The sequence below is a fragment of the Acomys russatus genome, chromosome X (genome assembly GCF_903995435.1).
Source record: "Acomys russatus chromosome X, mAcoRus1.1, whole genome shotgun sequence".
Lineage (NCBI taxonomy): Eukaryota > Metazoa > Chordata > Mammalia > Rodentia > Muridae > Acomys > Acomys russatus.
The window spans coordinates 107,087,982-107,115,941 of NC_067169.1; the positions used below are offsets into that span (position 1 = coordinate 107,087,982).

Consider the following 27,960-nt stretch of genomic DNA (forward strand, 5'->3'; position numbering starts at 1 on the left):
TTTAAACAGTTAAGTGGATCTTCCTGCCCCTTTGATCTCATCACACCATTTCAATTTGCTGCTCTGGTTTTACCTTGCCACTGAATTTTTAACACAAGTCTAAATACCATCACGTTTCAAATGTTACTTCTTAACAGTCCTAAATTTGGACTCTAAATTTGAACTGAAAAGTGTCCCTTTAAGGCAAAATAAGACAGAAGAGTGAAGGCAGACAAGTTTCCTGAAAGACAAACTCATCTCTTCTCATTATGAAGGCGAAAGCCTCTGAACACGGTTCACTGACAGAATGGATATACTAAGTGCTGTCTGGGAAACACTTCTTGAAAACAGCACATAAGCGGGAGAGTCTTGTAACAGCACTTTTACGTTAGGTTTGAAGGATTCTGAGCTTTTTCCAGGCTAAAGCAACAAGGGACCTAAAGCCAGTAATAGGTGGTATGACAGTGATTACAATGTAAACCTAAGAGCAGACCTCGCCTATAAAGGAACTGCTGCACGCTACGTGACATTCTCTAATGATTACAAGAGAGGTTTTGCTCCGAGCACACTAGCTTCTTGTCTGGAAATGCCTTCAAACCACCTCCACGGAGTTTAGATTTCAAAAGACTTAAGTTTAATCATTTTCTGTTTGTTTCTTACATTCACTCGATATCACGATTCTAGTGGGTAAATGTGAATATTAAACAAATAGTCCACCCACCATGTTAAACATTAAAAGCCAACAATACAGACATTCTACATAGAGTAATAAATAATAAATAATGTCACAATACAGTACACTTGGGTTTCTCAAATATCTTACTTAGGAGTTTCCTCTTGCAAAAAAGACAGAGCATATGTTACGTCACACTACATATACACTGCTTAGAGCTTAAATTTTTTTTCTGGAAGCAGAGGGCACAGTAGCATTGACCTTTTAAGCTCCCCAAAGCTTCCCTACAGATATTAAACTGCCCTCTATAAAGCAACAAGGCCAAGAACTGGGTTCTGATTCTAGCACAACACAATAACCAAACACACCAGGTCACCACATGACAAAACAATCAATGACAAAAAGGAACCAGAAAAGACAAACAAACAAAATAGCACTCACATACAGAAAGCTTCCATTTCCACAAGACCCTATGATATATGTCCCCTACAGGACGGCAACGTACCCCAAGGCACCTAAGGCCTCATAATACTACCCGAGACACTGACAGCTTCATGGGCGCTTGCTTTTGTACAGTGGTTTGTGTAAATAACTATTCGTTCATTTGTAGATGCTCCACACATCTGGTCAAGGCAGGAATTTCTTCTCCTTGATAACACCACCTAGAAATATCAACAATATTTTATATATTCCTTAGGACACCAGGTTCAGGGAGGGAAAGAGCAACTGTGGTAGCAAAGGCCTAAGAACCCGAGGTGACTAATGCAGGCGCCCTGTAAGTCCACTGACATTCTCCACTCTAAAACCAGTCTTTACTGCACATATCCCAATGGCAAGAAGCAATATGGGTGGTGATGGAAGCAACTAGGGGTTCTTCCCCTCTGTGAGAAATGGCAAGGAAGCAGCTCAAACAGGCAAGGGAAAGGAAATAATGTTCTTTAAAGCTGATGCAGAAAAAAAAAATGAAAATTTGATATAATCAAAAGCAATTTTAATATTACCATGAAATAAAGAAAGAGATGGGAAAGCATGTAGTCAACACAGAATTTTTATAAATCTCTCAAGCAAGAGAATTTCTGATCAACTCTGATACGTCACTGCTAGGGGAAAAAAAAACAATCATAGAAAATATGCTTTAGTGTTCCCCTTCAGTGAGTGAAAGTAGGTGCTCTTTGAGGCACTAGGGAAAAAAACCCCTCCAGGCAATCAAAAATGTGTATTTGAGATTTAGTTATCAAACGCAAAATGAGGTCAGCCCAAATGGATGTTAGTAAGGTGACTCTGTTTGCAAAATTGAACTTTAGAGAGGAGATGCCCAGGAATGAGCATCGGAATGGTTGCAATCGGCCAAACTCTAATCCCCATTGTGGATCAAAGTTCTCCACATAGTTAAAACACTGAATCAGAAATGGTTAAGTCACTTGGGTGAGAGATCATCCATCAAGATGAACGAGGAGCATGAATTGGAGCATGCTACTGGAGACTCTGCGGGAGCGCTGCCTGTAGCCATTGAGTCTGAGGACAAGCCACTGCTGATACTACTGCCATCCAAAATATCTGAACTGAGGACAAAGCAAAAAGAATTATAAGCGAAGGCATGTATTAGGGTCCACATAACATGCAATGACATGATTTCAAGGACGCACACGTCAACACAGCATTGGTAAATAATAAGAAGCATAAAGGCCACAGCAATGAAATGCATAATGTACTATGCTCAGAGACCTGTGACACTCAAAAACCACAGGAACCCACAGGAAGACCTGTGACATGCCCCTGGAGGTGCCTGACTATCTAGCATATGATAAGTGTTCCTCCTGACACGCCATGTTTATTGGGGAGACGGGGGTTTCCTGACCTTCCACTTTCATATTTCTCTTCTTACCTTTCTTTCCAGAGCCTTAACACAAGAATAACTGATGTTTACTAAGGTACCCGTTCCCAAGTTAGGTGAAGTGTGCCTTCAGACATATTACTTCTATTCTTGAGGAAAGTCTTTCAACTGCCCTAAAATTGACCATTTTGTTTGCCCATTCCCAAAAGGCTTCAGTGTAAATATTTTTTAAATGATTCCCACCTCTAAAGTTTCCTATTCTCATTTTATGATTTTGTTGTATTGTTTCCTTTCAGATGCAAAGAGCCCCCTGCTATCTGTAAGAGACTCCTTTCCTTACCCCTCTCAGTTACTCTCCAGTTAAGCTCCTAGAATGCTCTCTCCTCATGGTTCCCATCACGTCTCTTTAATCCAAACAACTGGTCTCTATTCTCATCTTCCCTTGATCTGGACACCAAGTACCTCCATAAGCCATCCCAGGAATATGCTTGCCATCCATACCAGATGCTCAGTGTTCCCAGAAATTGACCTTGGCCTGCCTCGAAAACATGGCTTCTTCACACTTTACATGGAACCAAGATGCTCTGCTTGACATCAAGCTGCCTTTCTTGCTTCGATTCTTGGGGATCCTACATCTATGCTGTGTGTTTGCCTTGACTTTACTCATTCACTTTAATATTTACTAAGGGCCTGGCAAGTGTAGAAGATATGTAGATACTTGAAGGACAATGGCCTGAAGGACAGACAAGGTCCCCAGCCTTTCTGAATTGACAGGAGAGTGGAGGAGACACTCATGGGAAATAATTACACTTTGTGACATGAGTAATAAGGGAGGAAGGGTCCGGGGCCCGTAGAGCTGGCCATATGGGAACCCTCAGCTAAGCTGGAAGAACCGTGAACAGATTCTCAGAGGTGCGACTTGTGCTCTGGTGGAAAAGATGAGTAGGTGCTAACTCGAGAAGGTGCAGGAAGAAGCAAGGATAGTTCTGGGAATTAAAAGAAGGCTACAGAGCCGGGCATGGTGGCTCACGCCTTTAATCCCAGCACTCGGGAGGCAGAGGCAGGTGGATCACTGTGAGTTCAAGGCCAGCCTGGTCTACAAAAGCGAGTCCAGGACAGCCGAGGCTACACAGAGAAACCTTGTCTCAAAAAACAAAACAAAACAAAAAAAAGAAGGCTAGTACAGAGGCATTATAGAGTCAAGAGAACACAGTGAGAACCAAACTGGAAGAGTAATCCAGCAGTTTAAGTTTACATAAATACTTTTTAAAAACTTTTTGAAATGGAAGAAGAACAGAAAATAGAGAATCTGCCACTAGCTCCTTGGCAAACCCCCATTCTGTTCTAATATGTGGAATTGAAATGTTACACCTTTATGTTATTTTTGTAAGCTTCCAAGCTGATGTATTTCCACTGTAAAGAAGCTCACAGTACATTGTTTTGTTCAGCCTTGGCTGAACTGGGCTCACTTTGTAGGCCTGGCTGGCCTCTAACTGACAGCAATCCACCTGCCTCTGTCCCCGAGTGCTGGGATTAAAGGCGTGCGCCACCACTGTCTGGCCTCATAGTACATTTTTAAGTCTCAGGCCTACACCATCCTCCTGAAAAGCAACTTTTCCTCTCCTGCCTTTCTTTAATGTCACATCTTTCTTTCATGATTTTATCTGCAGTGCTAGGGATAGGGACCCAGGCCCTCATACCTGCTGGGCAGGCACATTACCACGGGAGATACACCACAGGCCCCCTCTGCTATCTCTTTCTATTGCCTGCAGGTTATTTTTAGGTGGAGACAGATTACAAATGGGTTTTGGAATAGTAAAAATAAAAAACGGGGCTAGTATACTTCACATTGCTCCTACTAATATGCACATTGCTGTCAAATGCATCATTAATACTACTACTTTCAAGGAAGAGGTCTGGAAAACTTAGTTGGCCCTGATACTTCCTCAACCACATGGCAAAATGGTCTAAAATATGAATTATTCAACAACTGAAAAAAGAGTTACACAGATAATCCAAGATACTGGGAAATCAAAAGGACCTTTCTTTTGCCTTTGGAAAATATGTGAATTTTCCTCTGCAGCTTTTTGCCTAGACTAATATTAAAATGAGCTGACTTTCCTAAAGCACATATTGGCTGAGCAGCACAAGGGCATGCTCTAGTCCATTTGGCAGGAAGAAAAAGACTTCGATTAAAATTTGGCCACCATGTAGATAATCTGAAGATAAAGAAGGGATTCTTTATTGCCAACAGCAGAATGACAGTGAGCCCAGGATTAAAAGATTTCATTTGTAACAAGACATGCTTGCTTAGGTGACTCCTGTATTCGTTCCAAAATAAGATTTGCGGTGAAATATTTTTCTTTCTTTTTTATTTTTTTAAAGATTTATTTATTTATTTATTATTATGTATACAGTGCTCTGTCTGCATGTATACCTGCAGGCCGGAAGAGGGCATCAGATCACATTATAGATGGTTGGGAGCCACCATGTGGTTGCTGGGAACTGAACTCAGGACTTTTGGAAGAGCAATCAGTGCTCTTGACCACTGAGCCATCTCTCTAGCCCCCAAAATGTTTCTCTTAACATTGTTGATTACTTACTAGAAAAAAAGTTGGCAGAGACATTACCAATTAGAAAAAAATAAACCATTTCAAAATGTCTTCTCCACCATTACACATAGACGTCTCTAATTTTCCTCACTATTGGAAAAATGGCATAACTACATTTAGTCTCATTCACAATTTAACTTCAAAACTTAGTAAAGCTCAAAGTGGACACTGCCACTGAACTAAGATCTGGTTTCTGTTCTAGTTAGCCTGGAGGCCTATAACATGGTCACAGAAGCAGAGGCCACAGGCCATGTCACTCCATCATTAATCAACCAGATCCATGTAGAGCAGGACTGTGTAATCATGTAATCCCCAGAGATCACTGTGCAAAGGGTACTTTTATTGATCACCATTACGTCTTATACTGGAGCTTCTAAAAGCAACAGAGCCTGGTCCAACTTGAGCTTCTTATTTTCTTTCCTAGCATCTGATGAGAGTGCTAATGATAATGAGCCTTACTTCCACTAGTAGCCAAAGCCAGAAGGTCATAGGAAAGCAGAGGATATTCAGATTAGACATAGGACTATCTGAATTGAAAATGAACTAATTGATCCCAGCCGAGGCTGGAGTGGTGATGTGCTTCAGTGGTAAGGGCACTTGGCTGCCAAGCCTGATGAACTGAGTTCAGAAGATGGAACCAACTCCTGAATATTGTCCTCTGATCTCCACATGTGTGTGCCCTCGACACAAATAAATAAATAGGTAAGTGTAGAAAAATCATCAACGCATAGTGACATATACCCATAAGCCCAGCATTTCAGAGGCATAAGTAGGAGCATCAGGAGTTCAAAGTCGTCATCCTTGGCTTGAGGCTAGCTTTGGATAAAGAGTACGAATCCTGTCTCAAAAAAACAAAACAAAACAAAACCAAAAACAAACAAACAAAACATTAAAAATAACAATGATAGGGGCTGGAGAGCTGGCTCAGAGGTTAAGAGCACTGACTGCTCTTCCAAAGGTCCTGAGTTCAATTCCTAGCCAGCTCATGGTGGCTCAGGACCATCTGTAATGAGATCTGGCGCCTTCTTGTGGCAGGCAGGTGCACATGCAGGTAGAATATGGTATAAATAATAAATAAATCTTAAAAAAAATAATGATAGCTAAAGTATGGTAGCACATGTCTGTAGACCCAGAACTCATGAGGAAGTTCAAGACTAGACTGGGCTATGTACTGAGTTTCAGGCCAGTCTGGACTATAGAATGAGACTCAAACCAGAAATCTAACCCAAAATGTTAAAATCAACCACCACACTAACCACTGATGTACTAGGCCAGAAAACACAAGAATCTTCTCTCTTCCAGGCTAAACAGGTACCACTTAATCTTCACCACAGGCCTAGGGACCCTGAAAATCCCTTTGTTTGCTCTGCAGTGCTACAGATACATTCTGTCTTGTTTCCAGCTCAATGAGGAACAGAGGGAGATTCTTACTAGGAAAAAAAAAAAGGCAATCAAAGTACTATACAAGGCATACTTCTGAATTATGCTCAAATTCTTGACGTTCACAAACACTAAATGCAAAATGACCTAATTCCAGCTTTGTAGTTGGCAATGTTCTCCAACATTCTGTTGACAGAGACTTCAGGATATTTTGGGGGGTGGGGGTGGGAGAGGGATAAAAAGTATGCCCAAATGGGCACAAAGCCTAAATGGGTTCATATTCAAAGTTCTAATTTAATTTATACTTCAAAGAGGTCAGATTTTAAAGATTATTAAGTAGCACATAAACTTTAAAGAGTATAAAATATATCTCTTCCTTCTCTTTGTGGTATGGGACAGAGAATAAAGAAAAGTTTAAAAAGATGAGATCATATCTGCTATTTATCAGATCTTTGAGCTACTCTCCAAACTAAAAGATAGCAGAAGAAAGAGTCTTTACTTTTCTTATCAAGTATACTTCGATATTTAGCAACAAAAATAAGCAAACAGGTTGTTTCTTTTTCTGTCCCCATTTTTAAGAATATGGATGTCTGAACTGCACTAAGAGACAGAAATTTCCGTAAAGGCAGACTCTAGATTCAATATTAAGAGTAACTCACATGCCAGGTGTGGTGGCACACACCTTTAATCCCAGCACTCGGAAGGCAGAGGCAGGCGGATTAATGTGAGTTCAAGGCCAGCCTGGTCTACAAAGCGAGTTCAGGACAGCCAAGGCTACACAGAGAGACCCTGTCTCAGGGTGTGGGGTGGGGGAGAGAAAAGACTAACTCACAAAATTTCTTCACTTAGACATAAGGTGCCCCACAGATCTCAACACAATTTTAAGCTTTAAGGTCCTTTGAGATGACACAAATTCAAGTAAAAGCATTACTTGAAAGTTTTGAACTGCCTTTTGCTAGGCTTGTCTATGTATTCATATGTATAGTGCATGCATGTGTGTCATGTCCATCATTGCTCATGCAGAGCTCTGAGGAGGTCAGAGAATACTGGGTGTCATCCTTGCACAGCAAGTGTTCTGACCCACTGAGCTATCTTTCTAGTCATTAGTTTTGTTTTGTTTGGGGGAGGGGAGGGGTCTCACTATGTAATCCAGGCTCCCCTGAAACTCCTAGGCCCTGTGATCTTTTCAACTCAGCTGCCCAGGGCTATAGACACGTGCCACTAGACACGGCTAGCACTTAGGTCTTGACAACTTGCTTTTTGTGAATTTTGAGGAATAAGTTTCTTTGTTAGTCACTACTTGAACCATACTTTCACAGTCTACAAATGCTCATGAGTTAGGCACATATCTTTTGTGTGTGTGTGCGTGCGTGTGTGTGTGTGTGTGTGTGTGTGTGTGTGTGCATGCTTTTGTTTTGTTTTTGAAACAAGTTCTCATGTAACCACAGCTGGTTTCTAACTCACTCAGTTTACAGTTCGTTTAGCATTAATGTCCATGTCTTCAGGACTCTCACAACTACTACAGGTTTACTCAGGGTTTGCCACAGCAACTGAAATTCTATAATAGCACTGCCATAGCCAGCTAACGCTGTGCTGCTTAAAACATGAATGCCTGCAAGCTGGGCATGGTGGCACACGCCTTTAATCCCAGCACTCGGGAGGCAGAGGCAGGCAGATCTCTCTGAGTTCGAGGCCAGCCTGGTCTACAAAGTGAGTCCAGGACAGCCAGGGCTACACAGAGAGACTCTGTCTCAAAAAAACCAAAAACAAAACATGAATGCCCACACTAGGAATGAGGGCTACAAATAAATATATGACTTTTTCTTTGTTGTTTCATTTTGGTTTCAGTTTTGGTATTGCTGCACATCAAACCCTGGGCTACAAGCATGCTAGTGAAGTGCTCTACCCCTGGGCAATGTTTTCTTTGCCTTCCTTTCTGTTTTTCTTTTGTTTGATCCAGTCTTATTACATTTGATATACCTTTATTAAAGCTGGGTGCAGTGGCCCATAGCTGTAAGCCCAGCACTTGGGGAAGCAGAAGCAGGAGGATCTCTGTGAGTTCAAGGCCAGCCTGGTCTACAAAGGGAGTCCAGGAACTCTCAAAAGACAAAAATAAATTTAAAAAAAGATATAGTCTTACTATATATTTAGGCTATCCTGTTTCACTATGTAGCCTAGGCTGATCTCCAACATGGCAATCTGTCTAAGCCTGCATTGTGCTAGGATTATAGGCATGTGCTACCACAGCCAGCTCCCTATCTTTGCTTTCTAGTTTGCATGAACTTCTTTTTATGGCCATGTTTTAAAAAAAGACATAAAATATAAATATATGGCTGAGTGGTGGTAGTACACGCCTTTAATCCCAGCACTTGGGAGGCAGAAGCAAGCAGATCTCTGTGAGCTTGAAGCCAGGCTGGTCTACAAAGCCTTGTACAAGGCTCGACATTTAATCTCCAGCATGGCGATATATTTATTACATTATATTATATATATCGCCATGCTGGAGATAGAATGCCGAACCTTGTACAAGCTGAACATACACTCTACCACTGAGTTACCCACCCAGCTCCTCACTATCCTTGTCTTCTGCTTGGCAAAATGTTGTGAACTTTTTCCTCACTGGCTCACTTGATAAATAGCTGGATAAGCAGATCTATTTATAGTTACGTGCCTATACTCACACTTTACCATAAAAGTCATATGCAGTCTGCACCAGGTATATAGTTTCATCCACTCATCCTCTTGACAAGCTTCAGGAATTGCTCTTAGCAATCTCTACATACCTGGGAAGACATGCTGTTCCAAAATTAGCATATTGAGCTACCAAGGACACAGAGAGACAGTGGAAGATACAAATAGGAGCAATCTAAAAGGCAATCCAACAGTGCCAGTCAGCAAACCTCATGAATGACAATAAGCTAGGACTTGCTTACCTAGAAGTGCAAGTTATCTTAAATAATACACATGCAACTGTGGAGGAAGGAATTGTCAACCCTTACACCACTGAGTGTCTTTTATACTTCTTCCATTTAGAGAGTAACATTCTATTTTTAAAGTGAGTGCTATAAAAACCCAGGGAACAAAAAGTTCTAAAAGGTGTTACACAATTGTATAGAGAATATGGTACTCAGCAAGGTGGCTGGAATATCCTCTCAGATATCTGTAGGCATGCAAATGCTCAACTTTAAGAATAAGAAAACACTGAAAACCCTTGCATCACTGACCTAATCTAGAATAAAACTAGCAGTCATGTGACCTGGACCATAACAATTAGTTACTGTTACTTTAAAACTACACATTTAAGCTGGGGTCGATGGTGCATGCCCATAGGTCCCAGTACTCAGGAGCCTAAAGCAGGAGGGGTGTGAGTTCTGGGCCAGCCTTGATTGCACAGTGAGCTTGAGGTGAGCCTGGACTATACAGAAAGACTGTTTCAAAGTAGAAAGAGAAACTGCCATCTTAATTAGCATTGTGGTCTATTGATTTTCTAACAAGACTCTATCACAACAGATCAATCAGATGACTTCATAAATACCATGGGCATAATGTTTTCAATATGAAATGCCCCCACTAGCTCATTGAATACATGCTTGCCTGGGTAGTGGCATTATTTTGGGTGGCAGAAACTTTCAGAGGAGACATCTATCTGTAGCAAGGAAGCTACTGGGTGCATGAGCATGAAGGTCATACCTTGTCCCTAGTCCCTTCTCTTCTCTCTGCTTTGTGGCTTCCCCGAGGGCAACAGCCCCTGCCAGATGTCCCCACTGTCATGAGGATCTGTATCACCACAGGCCCAGAATCAAGAGAGCCTGAGGACTGGACAGAAACCTCTGAAACCATGAGCTGAAAGAAATCCGACTAACATCGTTTATGTCAAGGACTTTGTCACAGTGACCAAAAGTTGGACTGATACACATGGTTTAGAGAACGCAGCCATCTCGTACTAAGTCAGAAGCATGGAACATGAAATGCAAGCAAAGTGCTGATAATCAAATTCCATTTTCTCCACAGCAACCCAGGGGCTCTTTCTCACACTAGGTAATGACACGACACCATCCCATCCACTGAGAAAGGCTGACCTACCAGAGGCTAGGAACAAAAGGAATGGAATGGTGCTAAAAGGATACACAAACTTCCAGAGCGTTACTAGGGACTTTCAGAGGACCTGGCCGTTCCAAATCACTTACACCTCTGGGGAGAGGCCCCTTTGTGAGCGTGGATTGTATTTTACATTATCTCGATGCTCTTTCAATGTGGTTCTTTTTTTCCCAAGACAGGGTCTCTCTGTGTAGCCCTGGCTGTCCTGGACTCACTTTGTAGACCAGGCTGGCCTCGAACTCACAGCGATCTGCCTGCCTCTGCCTCCCGAGTGCTGGGATTACAGGCGTGCGCCACCACTGCCCGGCATGGTTCTTTTTCAATGTGAGTCATACCCTAATAGTTTTTTTTTTAATCTCATTTTTACCATGAACTGAGATCAGACAATTGCGCAGCATCTGTAGACAGCACGTTAGTGGTGCCTTGGAAGAGTCTCTTGGGCTGGCTTTCTGTCTCCATTTCCCCTATAACAAAAGAAATATAGCTATCATAAAACAAATTTACAAATGCAGGTCTGATGCAAAAATGAGGGTGATATTTGTTTAACCAAAGCTCAGCGTGGGGTAAGCTATTATGTAAAGGCTCCTACATGTGCCAGGAGTCCAGATTTCCAGAGCCTAAGGCAAGAAGATCAAGAGTTCAAGCGTGCGCTACGTAGCTACTTCTAGGTCAGCCTACACTAGGTAAGATTTTTTTCTCAAACCACTTTCTCATCAAAACAGTGACTTTCCCATGTGCTTTAACATAAAATCAATATGTTTCTATATACCTTAGCCAAAAAGTAACAGCTTTCATTTTTCATGAATTATGCATATCATGTTACATCACACCCACACACCCACACACCCACACACCCACCCACCCACACACCCACACACTCTTTACCTTGAATCAAAGCTAACCAATGGTAGAAATAAAGTAGGTATTCCCAAGCAGTTAAAACTCACAGTCAAGCCGGGCGTGGTGGCGCACGCCTTTAATCCCAGCACTCGGGAGGCAGAGGCAGGTGGATCGCTGTGAGTTCGAGGCCAGCCTGGTCTACAAAGTGAGTCCAGGACAGCCAAGGCTACACAGAGAAACCCTGTCTCGAAAAAAAAAAAAAAAAAAACCTCACAGTCAATAGTCTGTGGGTGGCAAAGAGTACTTATTTGATATCTTTTAATATCTTAACATTTCTTGAGACAGCAACAAAATGTATTTTCTGATAGTGGGGAAATAGAGGTTGAGTTAGACAATGTACTCAAAATAAAAATATAGTTGAGAGTACACCTGTGTGCAAGCAGTAATAGTAATTCAACTCACACATTTGGAAGCAAACTGCTTTACTCAGCCCTATGGATTTTCACAGAACTTGTAATCATAGAACATGGCATTAACAGGAATAGAGCTTAACCTTTTGCTCTAACTAATGAGGGTTGTTGGCCTCTTCTCCTTGCCCCAAGCTGTTTTTATTTCAAATGTGCATATTCTTAGCATTTGATCATCTTTACCTGGGCTTAAAAATAGAAAAATAGAATGGAAGCTGGGCGTAGTGGTGCACGCCTTTAATCCCAAAGCTCAAAGAGAAAGAGGCAGGCGGATCACTGTGAGTTCGAGGCCTGCCTGGTCTACAAAGTGAGTCTAGGACAGCCCAAGGCTACACAGAGAAACCCTGTCTCGAAAAACAAACAAACAAACAAACAAACAAACGAAGAGACGATTTTAGATAAATGTGAGGAATATGTCTGTAATCCCAGCATTTGTGAGGTAGAAGCAGGGACATAACCAAATTTGAGAGTGACTGGGCCACCCAGAGTGCTACAGCAGCCTGTAAGAGAAAGTTCCTGTCTCAGCTTGAGCAAAGAAGCAAGCAAAAACTAAACCTTTTGGAGTTGGGAGTCTGTCTCTACTTCAATAGGACCGTGGAACTTAAGAATTGTAGGAACCACTTCTGACAGAAAAAGAGCAAACACGAACACATGTAAAACTTCATCCCCCTATTATGAATTAAATCATATTATTTTTCTTCTGGAGCTATTGTGAAAATGATTGAAATTCATTAAAAAAATGTGCTTCTGTTTACTTTGTCGGGAGCTTTAATATATGTAGCTTTGAAAGTACAGGGTTTTAAATTCTAGCAAAGAATCCCCCCACCTACTGGTAGAAATTGGAATAGCTACTAGGCAAACACTAGCTCCATTAACTTTTTGAACGGATTTTACTTTAATAACAACAACTAGAATACCTTTAATTTAAAGTGTACTTTCACCTAATGCTCCTGAGAACATCCTAAGGTTATAAATAATTCCTTGCGAGATTAAATAAAGGGACTTGATTCACTAAATACAAATACTGTTACTATCAGGATCTATTCTCCAAAGCATATCATCTTTTAATATTTTTGAGAATTTCGTATATGTATACAATTAAATATGATCATATTCACCCCAATTCCCCTCTCCTACTATCCCTGGGTCCTCTCTCCATATCCCCATCCCAATTTCATATCCTCCTTATTGCTTTTTATAACCTACTAAGTCTAATTAGTGCTGTTCATATGTGTAGGAGTCTGAGGCCCATTGGAGTATGGACAACCTACCAGTAGCTCCAACCGTGCCCAGCCCTGGGTACTCTAGAGCTCACTGCGCAATGCAGCCTGGCTTCAAACCTATAGTGATCCTCCTGCCTCTGACTTCCAACCATGTGGAACAGCACGTTGAGTATGTCCCAGTCTCCCCGCCCCCTTCTTTCTTTTATAAACAAGGTTTCATGTATCCATCCTAGGCTGCTTTTGAACTTCCCTGACCTCCTGATCAGCCCTATTTGATTTTTTTGAGACTGAACCTCATGAAGCAAACGACTTTTTTTGTTTGTTTGTTTGGTTTTGGTTTTTTGAGATAGGGTTTCTCTGTGTAACAGCTCTAGCTGTCCTGGAACTCGCTCTGTAGACCAGGCTAGCCTGGAACTCAGAGATCAGCCTGCCTCTGCCTTCCAAGTGCTGGGAGTAAAGGCGTCACCACCACCACCCAGCTGAACTACTTTTTTTAATGTTTAAAGATTTATTTTTAATATTTTTAATTATGTACGTGTGCCCGCATTGTGTGTTGGCATGCGCATGTGCGGAGGAGCCTTTGAAGGACAGAGGTATCAGATTCCCCCTGGACCTGGAGTTACAGGTGACTAATGTGGGTGCTGGATACAGAACTCGGGTCCTTTACAAGAGCAGTATGCTCCCTTAACTACTGAACCATCTGGCCGGACCCTGAATTGTATTTTTCTTATGGCAACTACTAAAACTCTTCTTTAAAACGGTATTTGCTTATGCCTGTAGCTTAAAGTGTTTTCCTTTAGCAATTCCAGTATTTCAGGTTTTTTTTTTAATATTTTATTTTTAATTTTAATTTATGTACATTGGTGTGAGGGTGTCAGATCCTGGAGTTACAGACAGTTGTGAGCTGCCATGTGGGTGCTGGGAATTGAACCAGGGTCCTTTGGAAGAGCAGGCAGTGCTCTTAACCACTGAGCCATCTCTCCGGCCCCCTATTTCAGGTTTTATATTAAGGTCTTTGATCAATTTTGAATTGCTTTTTTTGTGCAGGCTGAAAGATATGGATCTTGTTTCATTCCTCTAAATGTAGACATCCAGTTTTTCTAGTACTACCTGCTAAAGAGGCTGTTATTTTTCGACACCTTTAAAATATTAGGTAGATGGGGGCCAGAGAGAAGCTCTGTGGTTAAGAGCATTTGCAGCACTAGCAAAGGACCAGGTTCAGTTTTCAGCACCCCATGGTGGCTCACAGCCATCTGTTCAAATCCCAGTCCCTGCGATCCGACACTCTCTTCTGCTCTCCACAGGTACTGGACGCATGTGATGCACACATACGCAGGCAGAACACACTCACACACAAAATTTCAAAGAAATCTTTTAAAAGTTAATAAGTAATTACATGGGTCTATAAAATGCAGAGATCCCAGATTAAATTTATTTTTCGAGACAGGGTTTCTCTGTGTAGCTCTGGCTGTCCTGGACTCACCTGGTAGACCAGGCTGGCCTCGAACTCACAGCGATCTACCTGCCTCTGCCTCCCAAGTCTGGGATTAAAGGTGTGTGCCACCACCGCCTGGTCAGATTAAATTTTTATATATGTGCATTTACGTGGGTGTGAGTGTGGTTGTGGGTGTGAGTACAGAACATAAAACTAGAAAAGGTATAAGAAGGAAAAAAGAGGTCTTAAGTAGAGAGGGAAAGGGAGGAGGTAAAAAAATACAAATAACAAAAGCATTGAGGGAGGGCAATAGAAGAAAGGATGAGGTAGGATAGTAGGGAGGGTGAACACAGACTAAGCATGTATAAAATGCCATAAAGAGACCCATTACTTTCTATGGTGATCTAAAAAGGAAAGAGAAAACTAGACGGTGTGGTTATAGGTAGGCGGGCGCACCTACGTCTAATCACAACACTTGGGAGGCCGAAGCAAAACGACCAAGAGTTCAAGGCCAGTCTTGGATATGTAGTCAGCTTTTTGCCAGCCTGTGACATAAGACTCTGCATCCAAAATGAAACAAAACACTAATAATACAAAGCAAAATAAAATGGCACCTGACACTTCCAGTCACACAGTCAAGTTGCAAGGAATAATGACTAAACCAGTATCAAATATCTCGGCCATGTTTAAAGAAACATGATATCAAGGGCCTTATATAAACATCTAAAACAACTACTGACTGAGAAAACGTCAGTACTTTGTGCTTCAAAAGAAACTACTGCGAGAGTGCCAATATACACCAAAAACTTTCCACACTTGCCTATTTGGCAACTTTACTTTGCTGAGGCTTAATCTGTTGATGGGGAAGTGACTCCCACCTGGGCGAACTCTACACTTACAGGTCTGTTTTCTATGCCAATTTAGATTTCTGCATATAAGACAAGTTGTGCATCTCTGTTTTGTAAGAAGACAGTTATTTTTCAGAATATATATTATGAATATAAGAATATGATTCATATATCAATTATAAAAATATAGACAACATAAAACGGTTAATTTATATAACTTAGAACCCATAGAGCATGTTGAAGATATTTAACATTTCTTTAAAAAAAAAAAAGTAATCCTGTGAATTCACTTCAGATAAGAATTCTAGTTTCAGCTGGGCTTGGTGGTGCACGCCTTTAATCCTAGCACTTTGGAAGGCAGAGACAGACAGATCTCTGTGAGTTCCAGGCCAGCTTGGTTTACAAAGCCAATCCAGGACAGCCAGGGCCACACAGAGAAACCCTGTCTCAAAAGAGAGAGAGAGTGGGGGCGGGGGGAATGCGGAAGGAGAATTCTAGTTTCGAATTCAAGTTTGGCTAAATTACCAGAAGTGTAATGAATACTTACCCCCAATATTACTAAAATGAGTGTACACATAGTAAGGTGTACAATGTCACAACCTGGTATATATATAAACACATCTGTTACCATACCTACTTCCCGCTTTTCCTGGTGTGTGATAAGAACATTTAAGATCTACTGCGATACTAGGCTTAAAGTATATGTAACACAATGCCATCAGCCATACTTGCCACATACCTTTTCTCTTAAGAGGACCAAGAACACTGGGCCTAATGCACTTGACTGGACTCTGACTCCTCCTGCTTTAAGAAATAAACAGAATGATCTGAAGTGCCTCCAAGAAGAAAGACTAACAGCATTACAGCCCACCAAATCAGTACTGTGGACAGCCATATAGACAGAGATACAAAGTGCTTTGAGTCAGCATATGGTGATATGGAAGAAACATGGCATTTTAAGCCATTTAAAAAAATATTCTCTAGGACAAGATACCCACAATTGCTCAAAGAAAAATGTCTTAGTAAAAAGTTATTTGCATTTTGATCTATAATTATTTTTTATCTTTAAAATGGGTGCCAAATGTTAAAAGCTGTACCTCGGGATAAAATCACGACACACTACAAATCCACTTAAGAGGTTTAATAGGGGAATACAGAGACCATCTCCGGAGACACACGTGAAGAGAGAGAGAAAGAGAATGGGAGGAATTCCCTTTATAAACTACCTAGCGCATGCACAGGAGGTACATACGCATGCGCTGGAGGTGCACAGGTGACTTAGGTGGTTTGAGTCCTGCCAGCAGGGGTGGGGTGGGAGGGGTGGAGGGGTAATGTGTAGCCTGTTTTCCTGCCGTCATTAGGACTTTCAGGGGTGGCTGCATTGTTGCCTGATTACTAACAGTATGTTAGTGTGTGCAAGAGAGGGAGGGAGGGAGGGAGGGAGAGAGAGAGAGAGAGAGAGAGAGAGAGAGAGAGAGAGAGAGAGAGAGAGAGAGAGAGAGTGTATGTGTGTGCATTCTCTCTGAATATAAATCAATGCTAAGTGCTGCGGATATAGCTAGTGGTAGAGTGTTTGCCTAGCACTCAGGAGGCTCTTGGTTCAAGCCTCCGTAACACACTTAATCCATCAATCAGCATTAAGTCTCAAACACAGAAGCTTGGAAAATGTTAATGCTTCCATGTAAGTGGTGAGCATATGGTTGTTCATTATCAAGTTCTAACAATTTTGATATATGTCTGAAAATTTCCATAATAAAATTAATTTGAGGACAAAAGTAGAGTGCTATTCCAGCCACATTTAACTCTCTCTCTATCCTGTCTGTCTCTACCTGTGTTACACATGCGTGTGCATGTGTAAGTTCATGTGCTTGAGTGGGAAGGCTCTGGGAGGCCAGAGAAGGATGGCTTGTCACTCTCCACTTTATTCCTGTGAGATAAGGTCTCTCACTAAATCTGGAGCTGTGCTGAGCAGCCAACAAGCCTGAGCTATCCTCCTGGCTCCAGCTCACCAAGTGTTGGATAGGGCTACAGGTGTGAGTGGCCACAGTGAGCTTTCCATGTGGGCTCTGGGATCGAATTTCACATCCTCATGTTTTCAGAGCAAATGCTTCTACCCACTCGGCCATCTTCCTGGTCCCCACATTTGACACTGAAATCCACCTACCTTGAAAAATGCCTTGGATTCGGAACAGGACTTGGTGGCATACCACTGCTACTCACAAACATTTGCAAGGAAGGCGAAAAGCACTGCTAGAGAAAGTACATGTACTATTAAAACAGTTACAGCATTCCAGTTTTCCAAAGGTGCTTTTCTTTTGTTCTGCTGTTTTTCAAAGGGTTCTTTTGAAATATTACAGAAACAGCATAGCTATCTATGCAAGTGCCTCAAACATATGACATTTTCCCAATTTACTACCATAGGTTTTCATTGCTTCTTTAAGTCCATGGAGACTTGGAGAGTGAGTTGAAGTGTGTATATATATTAGAATAAACAGCTAGCTGCGAAAAAAGACAGTTAATATTTTGTCAACAATCCTACCTTCCCAAATCCTCTGGTTGGGGAAGGCGCTGGAGAAACTGGAGTGAAGTCAATTCTCTTTGGAGAATATAGTTTCTCTGGCTTGTCAAAATCACTGTCACTCTGTAAACATAAAATATTCCCCTCATTCAGTCATCACAGCTCTCATGTACAACTATAATAACCTACCTACATTCGGAAGTGGAAGCGTGCAAATGGACACATTCACACATTGTGCTCACAAAGCAGAGATCAAAACCTTTAATCCCAGCACTCAGGAGGCAGAGGCAGGCAGATCGCTGTGAGTTCCAGGCCAGCCTGGTCTACAGAGTGAGTTCAGGGCAGCTAAGGCTACACAGAGAAACCCTGTCTCCAAAAACAAAAACAAGCCAAAAAGCAAAAAGCAAAAAAAAAAACCCTAAGAATCACTGTGGAAGTAGAAAGGATATTGATCGGCCTGTGAAAGAATCAACCAAGTCAGTTGAACAATACAAAGATTTCTGCAAAGACACAAAACAAGCCCACTGTAGAATACTTTACCAGGCTCAAGCTTTCATCCCAAGATTGGCTCATCTGCATCCCAGCTTGTTCCTCCCTAAAGAAAAGAGAAAAGATCATCAGGGCTTACAAACAAGGCGCATTAGAGGCCAGGCCCCACCCTTGCTAACCACTAACCTTTCATTTGAAGTTTCTCTGTTCATCATATCCAGGCCTTCTTCCTATAAGGATAAGCATAGGTGCTAAATAATACTTTTCATCCATGTGTCAATTTCTTTTTTTGTTTTTTCATGTGTCAATTTCAAATAAAACTGGAAGAATCCCAGGAGCTCAGCGCTATCATCCTCAGATCATCAGCCATGCCAGTACTTTAAAGTATCCTCAGAATACACGAGTAATGCTTCCAGCTAACTGGAGCTGCACCCTCCATAATGTGGAAGGTTTGAGTCCTAAAGTTCTGACCCTTTAGGTTGGATGCGGCCTGCTACTAGAAATAGGACTAAGTGAAGGGGGCAGCACCTGGGAAGGAAATATAAACATTCACTACTTTGTGCAACACAAAGCATCAGTCGCTGGCAGTATTAGTGCACAACCTCTTCCTACAGAATTCTTCATATTCTTAGAAACTTGGCTCTGCAAACCCCTAAACATTAATACACTAGAGGCAATGCATGCGGTCTTTAGAAAGTACACCAGGTGTCCAACCTCAAGGCACCATCTGTCACTAGACAGGCACTGACTTTAGCACTTTTCCCAAATGAACCGAAAGCTGTGTAAATTTAAGAGGACAAAAAAGACTGGGCCTTGGAAATGTTCATTATTCCACTAATCTAAAATAAGAAGCTATGTGAAATGGGAAAGAAAAAATGCCAATGCTATCAATTTTTATTACTGATGCACTAATGAGTAAAGATAGGCTAACAAATCCAATGTAACGTTTTGTATATGATTAATGTTCTCAAAAATACTTTAAAATAGCAAGAAGGACATTTTGTTTCCATGCTGTAAATCATCTCTAAGGTTTGATTTCTAATGCTATCACCACAGACCATAATAGTTAAAGGAATCAGCCTTAGGGGAAGAATGTTTGCCTCACATGCACAGTGTCCTAGGATCAATGAAAGAAGGCAAGGCTAAACTTCAGAATATTGCTGTTTTCTCTTGTATCATTTTTCCTCTCTTTCAGACAGGGTTTCATGTAGCACAGGCTGGCTCTGAACTCACTGTTTAGCTGAGGATGCATTTCTGATCCTCCAGTCTCCACCTCTTGAATATCTGGTATATGGAGTGCTGGGACGTTGTGTACGCTAAGCAAGGACTCTACTAACAACGGTCTCGAGCCCTTGTTTTAAACATCACAAAACTAAAACAATTTGGAGGCCAAATTATGTTCCTTCAAAATAATCACAATCCTGTCACAGAATGTAAGATATAATTTCAAACCAGTGAATCTTAAATGATTGTAGCGGTTGTAATGTAAATAATTACTATTTTCTCCTAAGAAATACAAATGAACTTGGAAGAGTATAAAATCAAACAAAACAATTATTCTGCTTAAGAAGCCTTATGCTATTACAACATAAACAAAACAAAACAATTATAATGTAGTGAGCTGTAGAACAATGGGCTTTTTAGGCAAAAGCTAATTCAAGTAAAATTATCCACTGAGACATGGTTTTACCTTAAAAGACACACTCCTATTATCCACCCCGTTTAGTAAAATCTTTTGTAAAGTCCTTTTTTTTGCATTATGAAAGCAACATATGCTTACCACTAAACTTTTAATGGGTTCATTGAAAAATTATAAACTACCAGGTAAGGAAATAAGTCAGGGTTGCTCTAGCAGGCGATGACAGGCTGAAGTGGGAAAGCACACACGTGTGTCTGCCAGAGACCTAAAGAATGCCCAAAGGTAGTGAAATTATCAGCAGAGCCAAAGTGAGGAAGGAGTCAGGAATTTCTTTCTTTTTTTTTTTAAGATTTATTTATTTATTATGTATACAATGCACATCAGATCACATCATAGTTGGTTGTTAGCCACCATGTGGTTGCTGTGAATTGAACTTATGACCTCTGGAAGAGCAGTCAGTGCTCTTAACCGCTGAGCCAACTCTCCAGCCCCGAGGAGTCGGGAATTTCAATGCAACATTGATAAAATAGACAACTTCTCAGTCTTAGACAAGACAACAAAATGGCTCAGAAACAGGGAGAGATGGGAAGAGAATGATGTCTAGGCCCAGAAACAAGAATAATTTATCAGCTAAAAAAAAAAAAAAGAATCTTCTAAGAGCTTCAGGGAAATACTGGCTAACAGTGCTAAGGAAAGCAAAGAGCTCAAGTGGGATAAGAAACGAGCCCCCTGACACTGACAATTAAGTGGGCATTAGTGACATTTTCAAGGACGGCTTTTAATGGAGTTGTGGTAGAAGCAGCAAGATTACCAACTAGCTGGAATTTAGGAGCTAGATACGGTCAAGGCTAGCTTATTCTTTGTAAAAGAGCAGGGAAGGGAAAGCATGGGCAGACCTATATGACAAGGCCACTGTCCCATACAATCTATGTGAGAAGAAGGTGGGAGCCAAAGATTTACAGAGGAAAAGACGGAAGGTTTAAGATAGGAGACAATAGCTACACAAAGTGCCAGGGGTATCAGCAAAACGGAGTAACCACCCGGGAGAGGCACCAGAGGTGAAGACAAAGGCATTTTAAGGAGAAGAAAGCTGGGATTATAAAAGACAGGTGTCAGGGCTGGAGAGCTGGCTCAGCAGTGAAGAGCTACAGCTTCTTCCAGAGGACCTGTTTTCAATGGCCAGAACTTCCAGGGCAGCTCAGGACTACCTGTAATTCCAAGTCCAGGGTATCCGACACCCTCTTCTGGCCCCCATGAGCTCCTGAATGCACAGCGTGCACATACATTCATGCAGGCTCAAACGCACATCATCTGGGAAATGTCTGTAAGTGAACGGTGCTAAAACAGGAAGCTGGCAGCGACTAAACAACAATGACAAAAGATTTAGAATATAGCTTTGGAGAACAGCATGGAGTCAGTGGGGCCTTAGCCCCGGGGAGAATTAATCTTCCCTTTCAAACTACCCCGCCTTTTAAACTTCTCTCCTTGTACTCAGGGCAACAGCACTCCCCTGGTCACAATGAAACACAATCTCAGTCAGTTGGAGTCCTCCTTCTCCCAGAATTGTTATTTTAAAGAGTTGTAATACCGTAAGGCTGCTTAAGCAGAATAATTGTCATGTTTGGCTTTATACCATTACACATTCATTTGTATTTCTTATGGAAAATAGTAATTATTTACATTATGACTGTTACAATCCTGTAAAATCCATTGGTTTGAATTATATCTTACACCTTGTGACAGGACTGTGATTATTTTGAAGGAATGTAAATTGGCCTCCAAATCAACTGCTAGCAAGTATTAGCAAACCTTTAACCCAAAAGTACCCCTTCTGATTTGCTGCCTCTAACACAACACTGAGTTGCAAGCTTACTCTAATTGTGTATAAATTCTAGACGATTCACATATATCTAATCAGTTGGCAAATTACGGAGGACCTACTTCTGCTTGTCTTTTTACCGTCTCATCCTTTCCATTTCATCTGCCAACATTTTACTCTTCGCTTGTTACTATGGGACACGGATGAGCACATTAAGATTTATACAGTAGGCTGTAATATTAGTAGAGAGTGTCATTAATATCATGATGGTGAGGGAACGTGTACAAAGGAGATATAAGGATTAAACTAGGTCTCAACGAAGCAAAAAAAAAAAAAAAAGCTAGAAAGGAGGAGGACGGGGTTGATGGGCAGCATAAGGATCAGTGAATTACCAAGGCCCTTTAGAAAATGAGGCAGCCAGAGCAAAGGATGGTGAGGAATGACAGATGAGCCTAGACCAGAGTGGATAAGAATCTTCACCTCTTATAAAAGAGGGAAGTGAAGTGTAGAGAGGCAAATTCGTTTTTCCCGTCTTTGCTATGCTGCTCTTATCAGAAGCACAGCTGTATAACACGTAAGAACATTTTTCATATACCCAACAAAAATAAGTACTTATATTTTCAAGTATCGTCAGGGAAGTAGGTGAAGCGAATCAAGCCTCTAGATAGCTAACATCCCCTCTTTAAGTATTTTTAGCCAGGTCAGTGGAAATCTTTCTAAAATGTGTTATAGTGTCCCCTTTCTCAAACAGGTTATACCAAATAGAATGGCACTGGAAGATCTCTACTCTAGTGCCAGCTCTGCCACTTACTACTGTGTGATCCTAAGTAAGTCACTTATGTCATCTGAGTTGGCTGCTGCTGCTTCTAATTGGGGAAAAAAATACCTTCTGCCTTCTCTCTTTTCGGCTCCATGGAGACTGTTACCTGAATTAAATGACTGAAAGTACTTTGTAACATGTAAAATACCATCAAAGCGCAGATGTTAGTGAAAATTAAGAAAAGGCTAATGACCAGGGACCCTTAAGAACATTACCCTATGCTTCTACACTAGCGACATCCTCGGGACAATCAACAGGCTCTCAGCCCTTGTGGCAAGCCACAAACTTCTTGGGAGGAGGGAAACCCTGTGCGCTTTTCTGCTTCTCCCTCTCCTCTCTTGCTAGCAAGTCTTAGCAGACCTTTAACCCAGATGTACCCCTTCTGATTTGCTGCCTCTAACCCACCACTGAGTTGGAAGCTTATTATAATTGTGTTTAAATTTTAGATGATTCAGAGGTCAGAGAGACTGTCCTATAAATAAATGGATGAACCTTTGTGCACAGACTATGGAAATCTAGCTCAGCCATTCAGAGGCCTGTGTGCTTACATCTCAGCTGTCTAAAGCTGCCGGGTGAGTGAGCTCTGCGTGTGAAGTGCTGCTATATAAAAACCTCTTCATAATTTTCCCCAGTGCAGCTATCTAATCTGGTGATTCCCAACAGCTCTGGCTACAGAGAACATACACTCAGCCACTCCTCTGGGAATATAAACACATAATTTACAGAGGTCTTCATTTTAGACAGCCAGTGATAGCTGACAGAAACACTCTGCCACTATTTGATTTTTTTTTTTTTTTTTTAACATCCTAGAACAAATAAAGACCACTGTTCTCGGCTATATTTGGAAGTTACTCCCGATTTACCTCACAACTGTGATACAAGTACAAATAAATAATAAAGTCCTATAGCAATGAAAGGAATTTTTGAGCTCTTTCTCTCCTAAAAGCTGAATGGCCCTGGCAAAACTAGTAAGCAAGATGAGTAAACTAAGTCTTTTTCAAAAACAATTGTGCACAGCACATAATTTCCCAGAAAGAGCTATATTTGAAAGTGTTTTCTCCAATCTAAATCACTCCAGACACTTACTTTGATACTTACCAAGCTATGATGGCTCATAATTGTCTCACTGTTCCTCCGAGTTCTAAGTGGATATGGCTCAAAAACCTGTGAAAGGTCACTGAAAAGTAAAACAAAATAAAATAAAAAGAATTAGCATCTTCTAAAGGAAGCTGTCCTTCAACTGAACTCAACCCTCTCCAGTCTGCAGCTAACAAAGGAATCTTCACTGGCCCCTCATTTCCTACTGACGAGGAAGCCCTTACCGTCCTCTTGCAGGGCCAGGCTGGGGTGTCGCAGATTGTGCTTTGGCTAGATACTTATCTCCTCAGTGGTTGGGGGGGGCCAGCTCTGACAGCTATAGGGCGGAGCTTCAGACTGGTTCATTCCAGCCGCCTCAGGTCAGAACTACACCCCCAAACCAGTTCCTGTCGGCTGTGAGCAGCTTAGCTCTACCCTAGAGGACATGAGAGTTACTGCTCTGCCTGTGGCCCCGCCTGAGAAGGCCTGGGAACCCCATTCTTAAGACTGTGGTCTTACCAACCTCTGAATCCCGATGCCCAAGTGAATAGATATAGCTGAAGAGGCTTGTGATTTTTTTCTTTCTTTTCATGTTTCCCCTTTGACCTCACATGTCCTCCCTCCCTCTTATAGTCATTGGTCAAAACCCTTCCTCTTCTTCCACACCCACCACAAGTGCCATGGGTCCATGAAGGCATAGACAGCACAAACCTCTCCTCATTCTACAAACATAATACAACCATGCCCTACTTTCAACTCAAAGAAACTGGGAGAGAGCAAGCTTCTTGAGACAGCGCCTTGCTTGTTAAAGACGTACGTCGTCCAGGCTGGTTTTGAACTCCTGCTAAAGTGTACACCACCACAGTTGAGTAAATATTCTTTTTATTTTTGTTTGCAGGGCTGGAAATAGAATCAAGAACCTTGCATATCCCCATCCAAAGCTCTCCCCTGAGCTACACCACCATACCTGTATGGTACATATGTCTGTATGTTCCTGTGGAGGAAGCCATGGCTTTACCCACACTGAGCAGACAAGCACTACCAAACAGCTACATACTGAGCTTGCCTTCTAGTAAAGAAAAGGGCTCCCCAGCATCACAATAAAAGTAGGAAAGGGAAAAAGGAAAGAAATAGAAAATAAGTGTAAATGTGTATTAAATCTCCCTGGAAAGGTGCTTTATTCATCTTTGTATAATGTCCCTAAAGCGCCTAGCAGGCTATTCAGCCCACGATAAGAATTCAAGGAAGCTGGGTGTGGTGGCGCATGCTTTTAATCCCAGCACTCAGGGAGGCAGAGGCAGGCTACTCTGTGAATTTGGGGCCAGCGTGTTTACACAGAGAAACCCCTCAACAAACAAACAAACAAACAAACAATTCAAGGATTTTTCAAAACCAAACCATACTGGGCTCGGAGACCACTGACAATACCTAGTTCAGCTATCCTCATTTTCAAAAGAGAAAACAGACTAGAAAAGGTTAAATAACTCACTCGTGAGCAGAGCTGGTTGGTGACAATTGGGACTGTGCCTGGTCTCATCTCCCAATTCCTGTCAAATCATGCTATCTTTCAAGTAATTGCTTAAATTGTGGTTCACAAAACTGTGTGTGTGTGTGTGTGTGTGTGTGTGTGTGTGTGTGTGTGTGCGCGTGTGTGTGTGTAGGGGGGGGGGTGTTCCTTAGTTGTCTAAATGCAGGTCAGTGGGACAGCCCGAGGCCATAGCAACTGCTTGCTCACAGGACTTTCAGAAGACAAGGAAAAAGAAGGTGGGGTAGTGATGAGACAAAAGACAGTTTCCTCTTAAATATCAAAAAATTACTTGGTGATGCCAAGGGCAGCACCAGAAATGCAACTGTCACTTCATCCTTGCCTCAATTTCAAAATCCTATTTCAATCTAGAAATAAAAGTACTTGCCCATCTGTAAAATACAGATGTTCTAATGAGTCCAATTGGGTGGCAAAACATTTTCAAGCCTTCAAAAATGTTTGGCGCTAATATTCCTCCCATCCTCTGTTCAGTCCTAATGTCCTCTCTGTGGGTCTCAAAATCAACCTCAGATGAATTGTCTACTTACAAAAGTGAAATGTGACCGTTTCATTAGGAAAGCCAGCCAGCCTGCATGATCACAAGCTTTTACTTTAAACTCCTTGGTGTCTTGTTCACATGAAAAGACAACATCCTGTCACTAAAATTAAAGGAGTGATTTTTTTCCCATTAGTTTCTCAAACCTGTGGTTTACTGACCTAAGCTACAAACCATCTCTCTCTCTCTCTCTCTCTCTCTCTCTCTCTCTCTCTCTCTCTCTCTCTCTCTCTCTCTCCCTACTGCAGCTTTAAAAACTGAAAACACTATAACAAATCCAAATCACTTAATAGGATATGACCACACCACGTAATCCCAAGTTATTAGATAAACTGTGATTTCTGAAAACAAACCTCTGTTAATGCCCGGGCTCCAAAACTCAGCTTAGAAACAGCAGCTCGTAGAGACAGGTGTCAAGTTACAAGCTTAATTCAAGGGGTTCAGCTTGACTTGCCCTGATGGAAATTAGCTCAGGCAAGAAACCTGTCAGCAGAGCCAGAAGGTTTCTATATTCTCTTTCTTAGCTGGACAACATGGTCCCCAGGTAGAGGGAGGGCCCCTTTCTCAGACATGGCCAGAGTGTGAGGTCAAACTTTCCCTCCATCTAGGGAACCAAGTCACTGTGAAGAAAATAAGACCTCAGCCCCCTCAGTTTGGAGTCCCAATGAACTCGGACTGGCACTTTCGGGAAGGAAGACTTCTTGCCCAGGGACAAACCTCTGAACCCCCACACTCCGTCCTCCCCAATCCAGCTCACCTGAGCACATGGATCAGGGGAGCACTGTTGGACCGTCTCAGGGTGCCCCCATCAGATGTGTCAGCCTCAAAATCCAGCTCCATTTTCTCCTGAGCCATTCGGAGACTTGCTAGCCTGCACAGCCAGCAGTGCTCAGTCAGCTCCTGGTCCTTTGCTATGGACTCACAGCAGGACTGAGCTGCTGAGGACTGGCAGCTGGGGGCGGGGGCTAATGGGCGGAGGCTTGGGCGAGAGGGCGGAGAAAAGTAGGAGAGGAGGATGCAGATGAGGAAGGATGTGGGGGGAGGGGGTTGGTGGGCGGAGGAGGACGGAGAGTTTGTGTTGGGAGGGTGACAGGATGAAAAAGAGGATGGAGGAAAGACAAAGGCGGGAGAAGGAAAATGAGGCACAGAGGTTGATAAAGGATAGATGGAAATGCAGGGCATAGGATAAATGGAAAAGGACAGAAGTGAGAATGGAGGGTAAAGGTCAGGGGAAAGAGGAGCCCCGGGACAGGAAAGGAGGACAACGGAGTATGTGGAAGAGGAACGCACAGAAGAAGAAAAGGGAGAAAACTAGACAGCGGCAGAACTCATGCTGTCATTTTTTTCCCGCCTAGGACCGCAAGCGCGGCTCGGCTATAGTTACAGTGGCTGCCTTTGCAGCGCTAGCTATAAGGACTTGACAGCTGGCCAGGCGGCCTCGGCAGCTCCACCTCCACATGCTCAGGGTCTCGGTCCGGTCCGCCATGCTCCGGGACCCGGCCCCCGGGCCCCTCAGAGCAGGGATGGCGCTTTTCGCTCCCTGGTCCCCGCCCGCCTGCAGGACTAGGAAAAGGGATCAGCCCTCTCTGCTACCGCGGCGCTGCTTCTTTTTCTTATTGGCTCTAACGACCTGAGGGACCCGCTGGAGCTCAAACTGAATCCTATAACCTGCCGCCTCTTTCGCCTCCCACGCTTCAGAAATGGGAGCCTCCGCGGGGCCGGCTCTTCCGCATCTTGTAGCCCATTGGGCACTGCGCATGCGCTCGGCAGCTGCACCAATGGGCCTGCGGGCTCGGCGCATGCGTAAGAGCCTCGCTCCGCAACCCGCCTTCAAAGGGGAGGGGCGTTTCCAGGGAGGCCCAAAATCTTCCTGCGTGGCATTGGTCCGGGAACCCTGGCGCCCTATTTCAAAAACAGCCAATAGTTTGGAGACTGAAGGATCAGTTTTTAGAAGTTTGGAGTACTATTCAAGTAAAAGGGATTTTTACGTTGTTTCACTCCAAATTTGTACTCTTACCTCTATGATCCCCAATCATTTTCTTTATAAATACATTTTATGTGCATTTGTGTGGGGGGTGGGTATGTGCGTGTGCATTCGTGCATGCGTGCGTGCATGCGTGCGTGCGTG

General features: G+C 42.4%; 1 protein-coding gene across 10 annotated transcripts; it reads right to left on the bottom strand.

Annotated features, from left to right (window-relative positions):
- On the bottom strand, positions 1-27,564 carry Pabir2 (PABIR family member 2). 10 transcript variants are annotated; one of them, XM_051141532.1, is made up of 10 exons: positions 27,501-27,564; positions 26,590-26,703; positions 23,773-23,851; positions 18,583-18,626; positions 18,448-18,502; positions 17,929-18,030; positions 17,554-17,639; positions 16,129-16,193; positions 10,944-11,040; positions 1-2,214 (listed from the first exon to the last, which is right to left on the bottom strand). In XM_051141532.1, the coding sequence occupies exons 2-10, from the start codon at positions 26,685-26,687 to the stop codon at positions 2,070-2,072; spliced, it is 771 nt and encodes a 256-aa protein (XP_050997489.1). In that variant the 5' UTR covers positions 26,688-26,703; positions 27,501-27,564; the 3' UTR covers positions 1-2,069. The 10 variants fall into 10 exon arrangements, with proteins under 10 accessions (XP_050997489.1, XP_050997488.1, XP_050997482.1 ...); XM_051141531.1 differs by having other exon boundaries at positions 27,463-27,564; XM_051141525.1 differs by lacking the exon at positions 27,501-27,564 and having other exon boundaries at positions 16,129-16,190; positions 26,590-27,456.
- Positions 27,565-27,960: the final 396 nt, after the last annotated feature.

What these genes read in the sequence shown, in the direction of transcription:
- Pabir2 (XM_051141523.1), bottom strand. Translation starts at nt 27,014, where the DNA reads ATGCCCTGCATTTCCATCTATCCTTTATCAACCTCTGTGCCTCATTTT. An exon ending in TTATGAGCCATCATAGCTTG is followed by an intron (nt 18,627 to 23,772) that starts GTAAGTATCAAA and finishes TTATCCTTATAG; the next exon opens with GAAGAAGGCCTGGATATGAT. An exon ending in TTGTCTGATCTCAGTTCATG is followed by an intron (nt 2,215 to 10,943) that starts GTAAAAATGAGA and finishes CTTTGTCCTCAG; the next exon opens with TTCAGATATTTTGGATGGCA.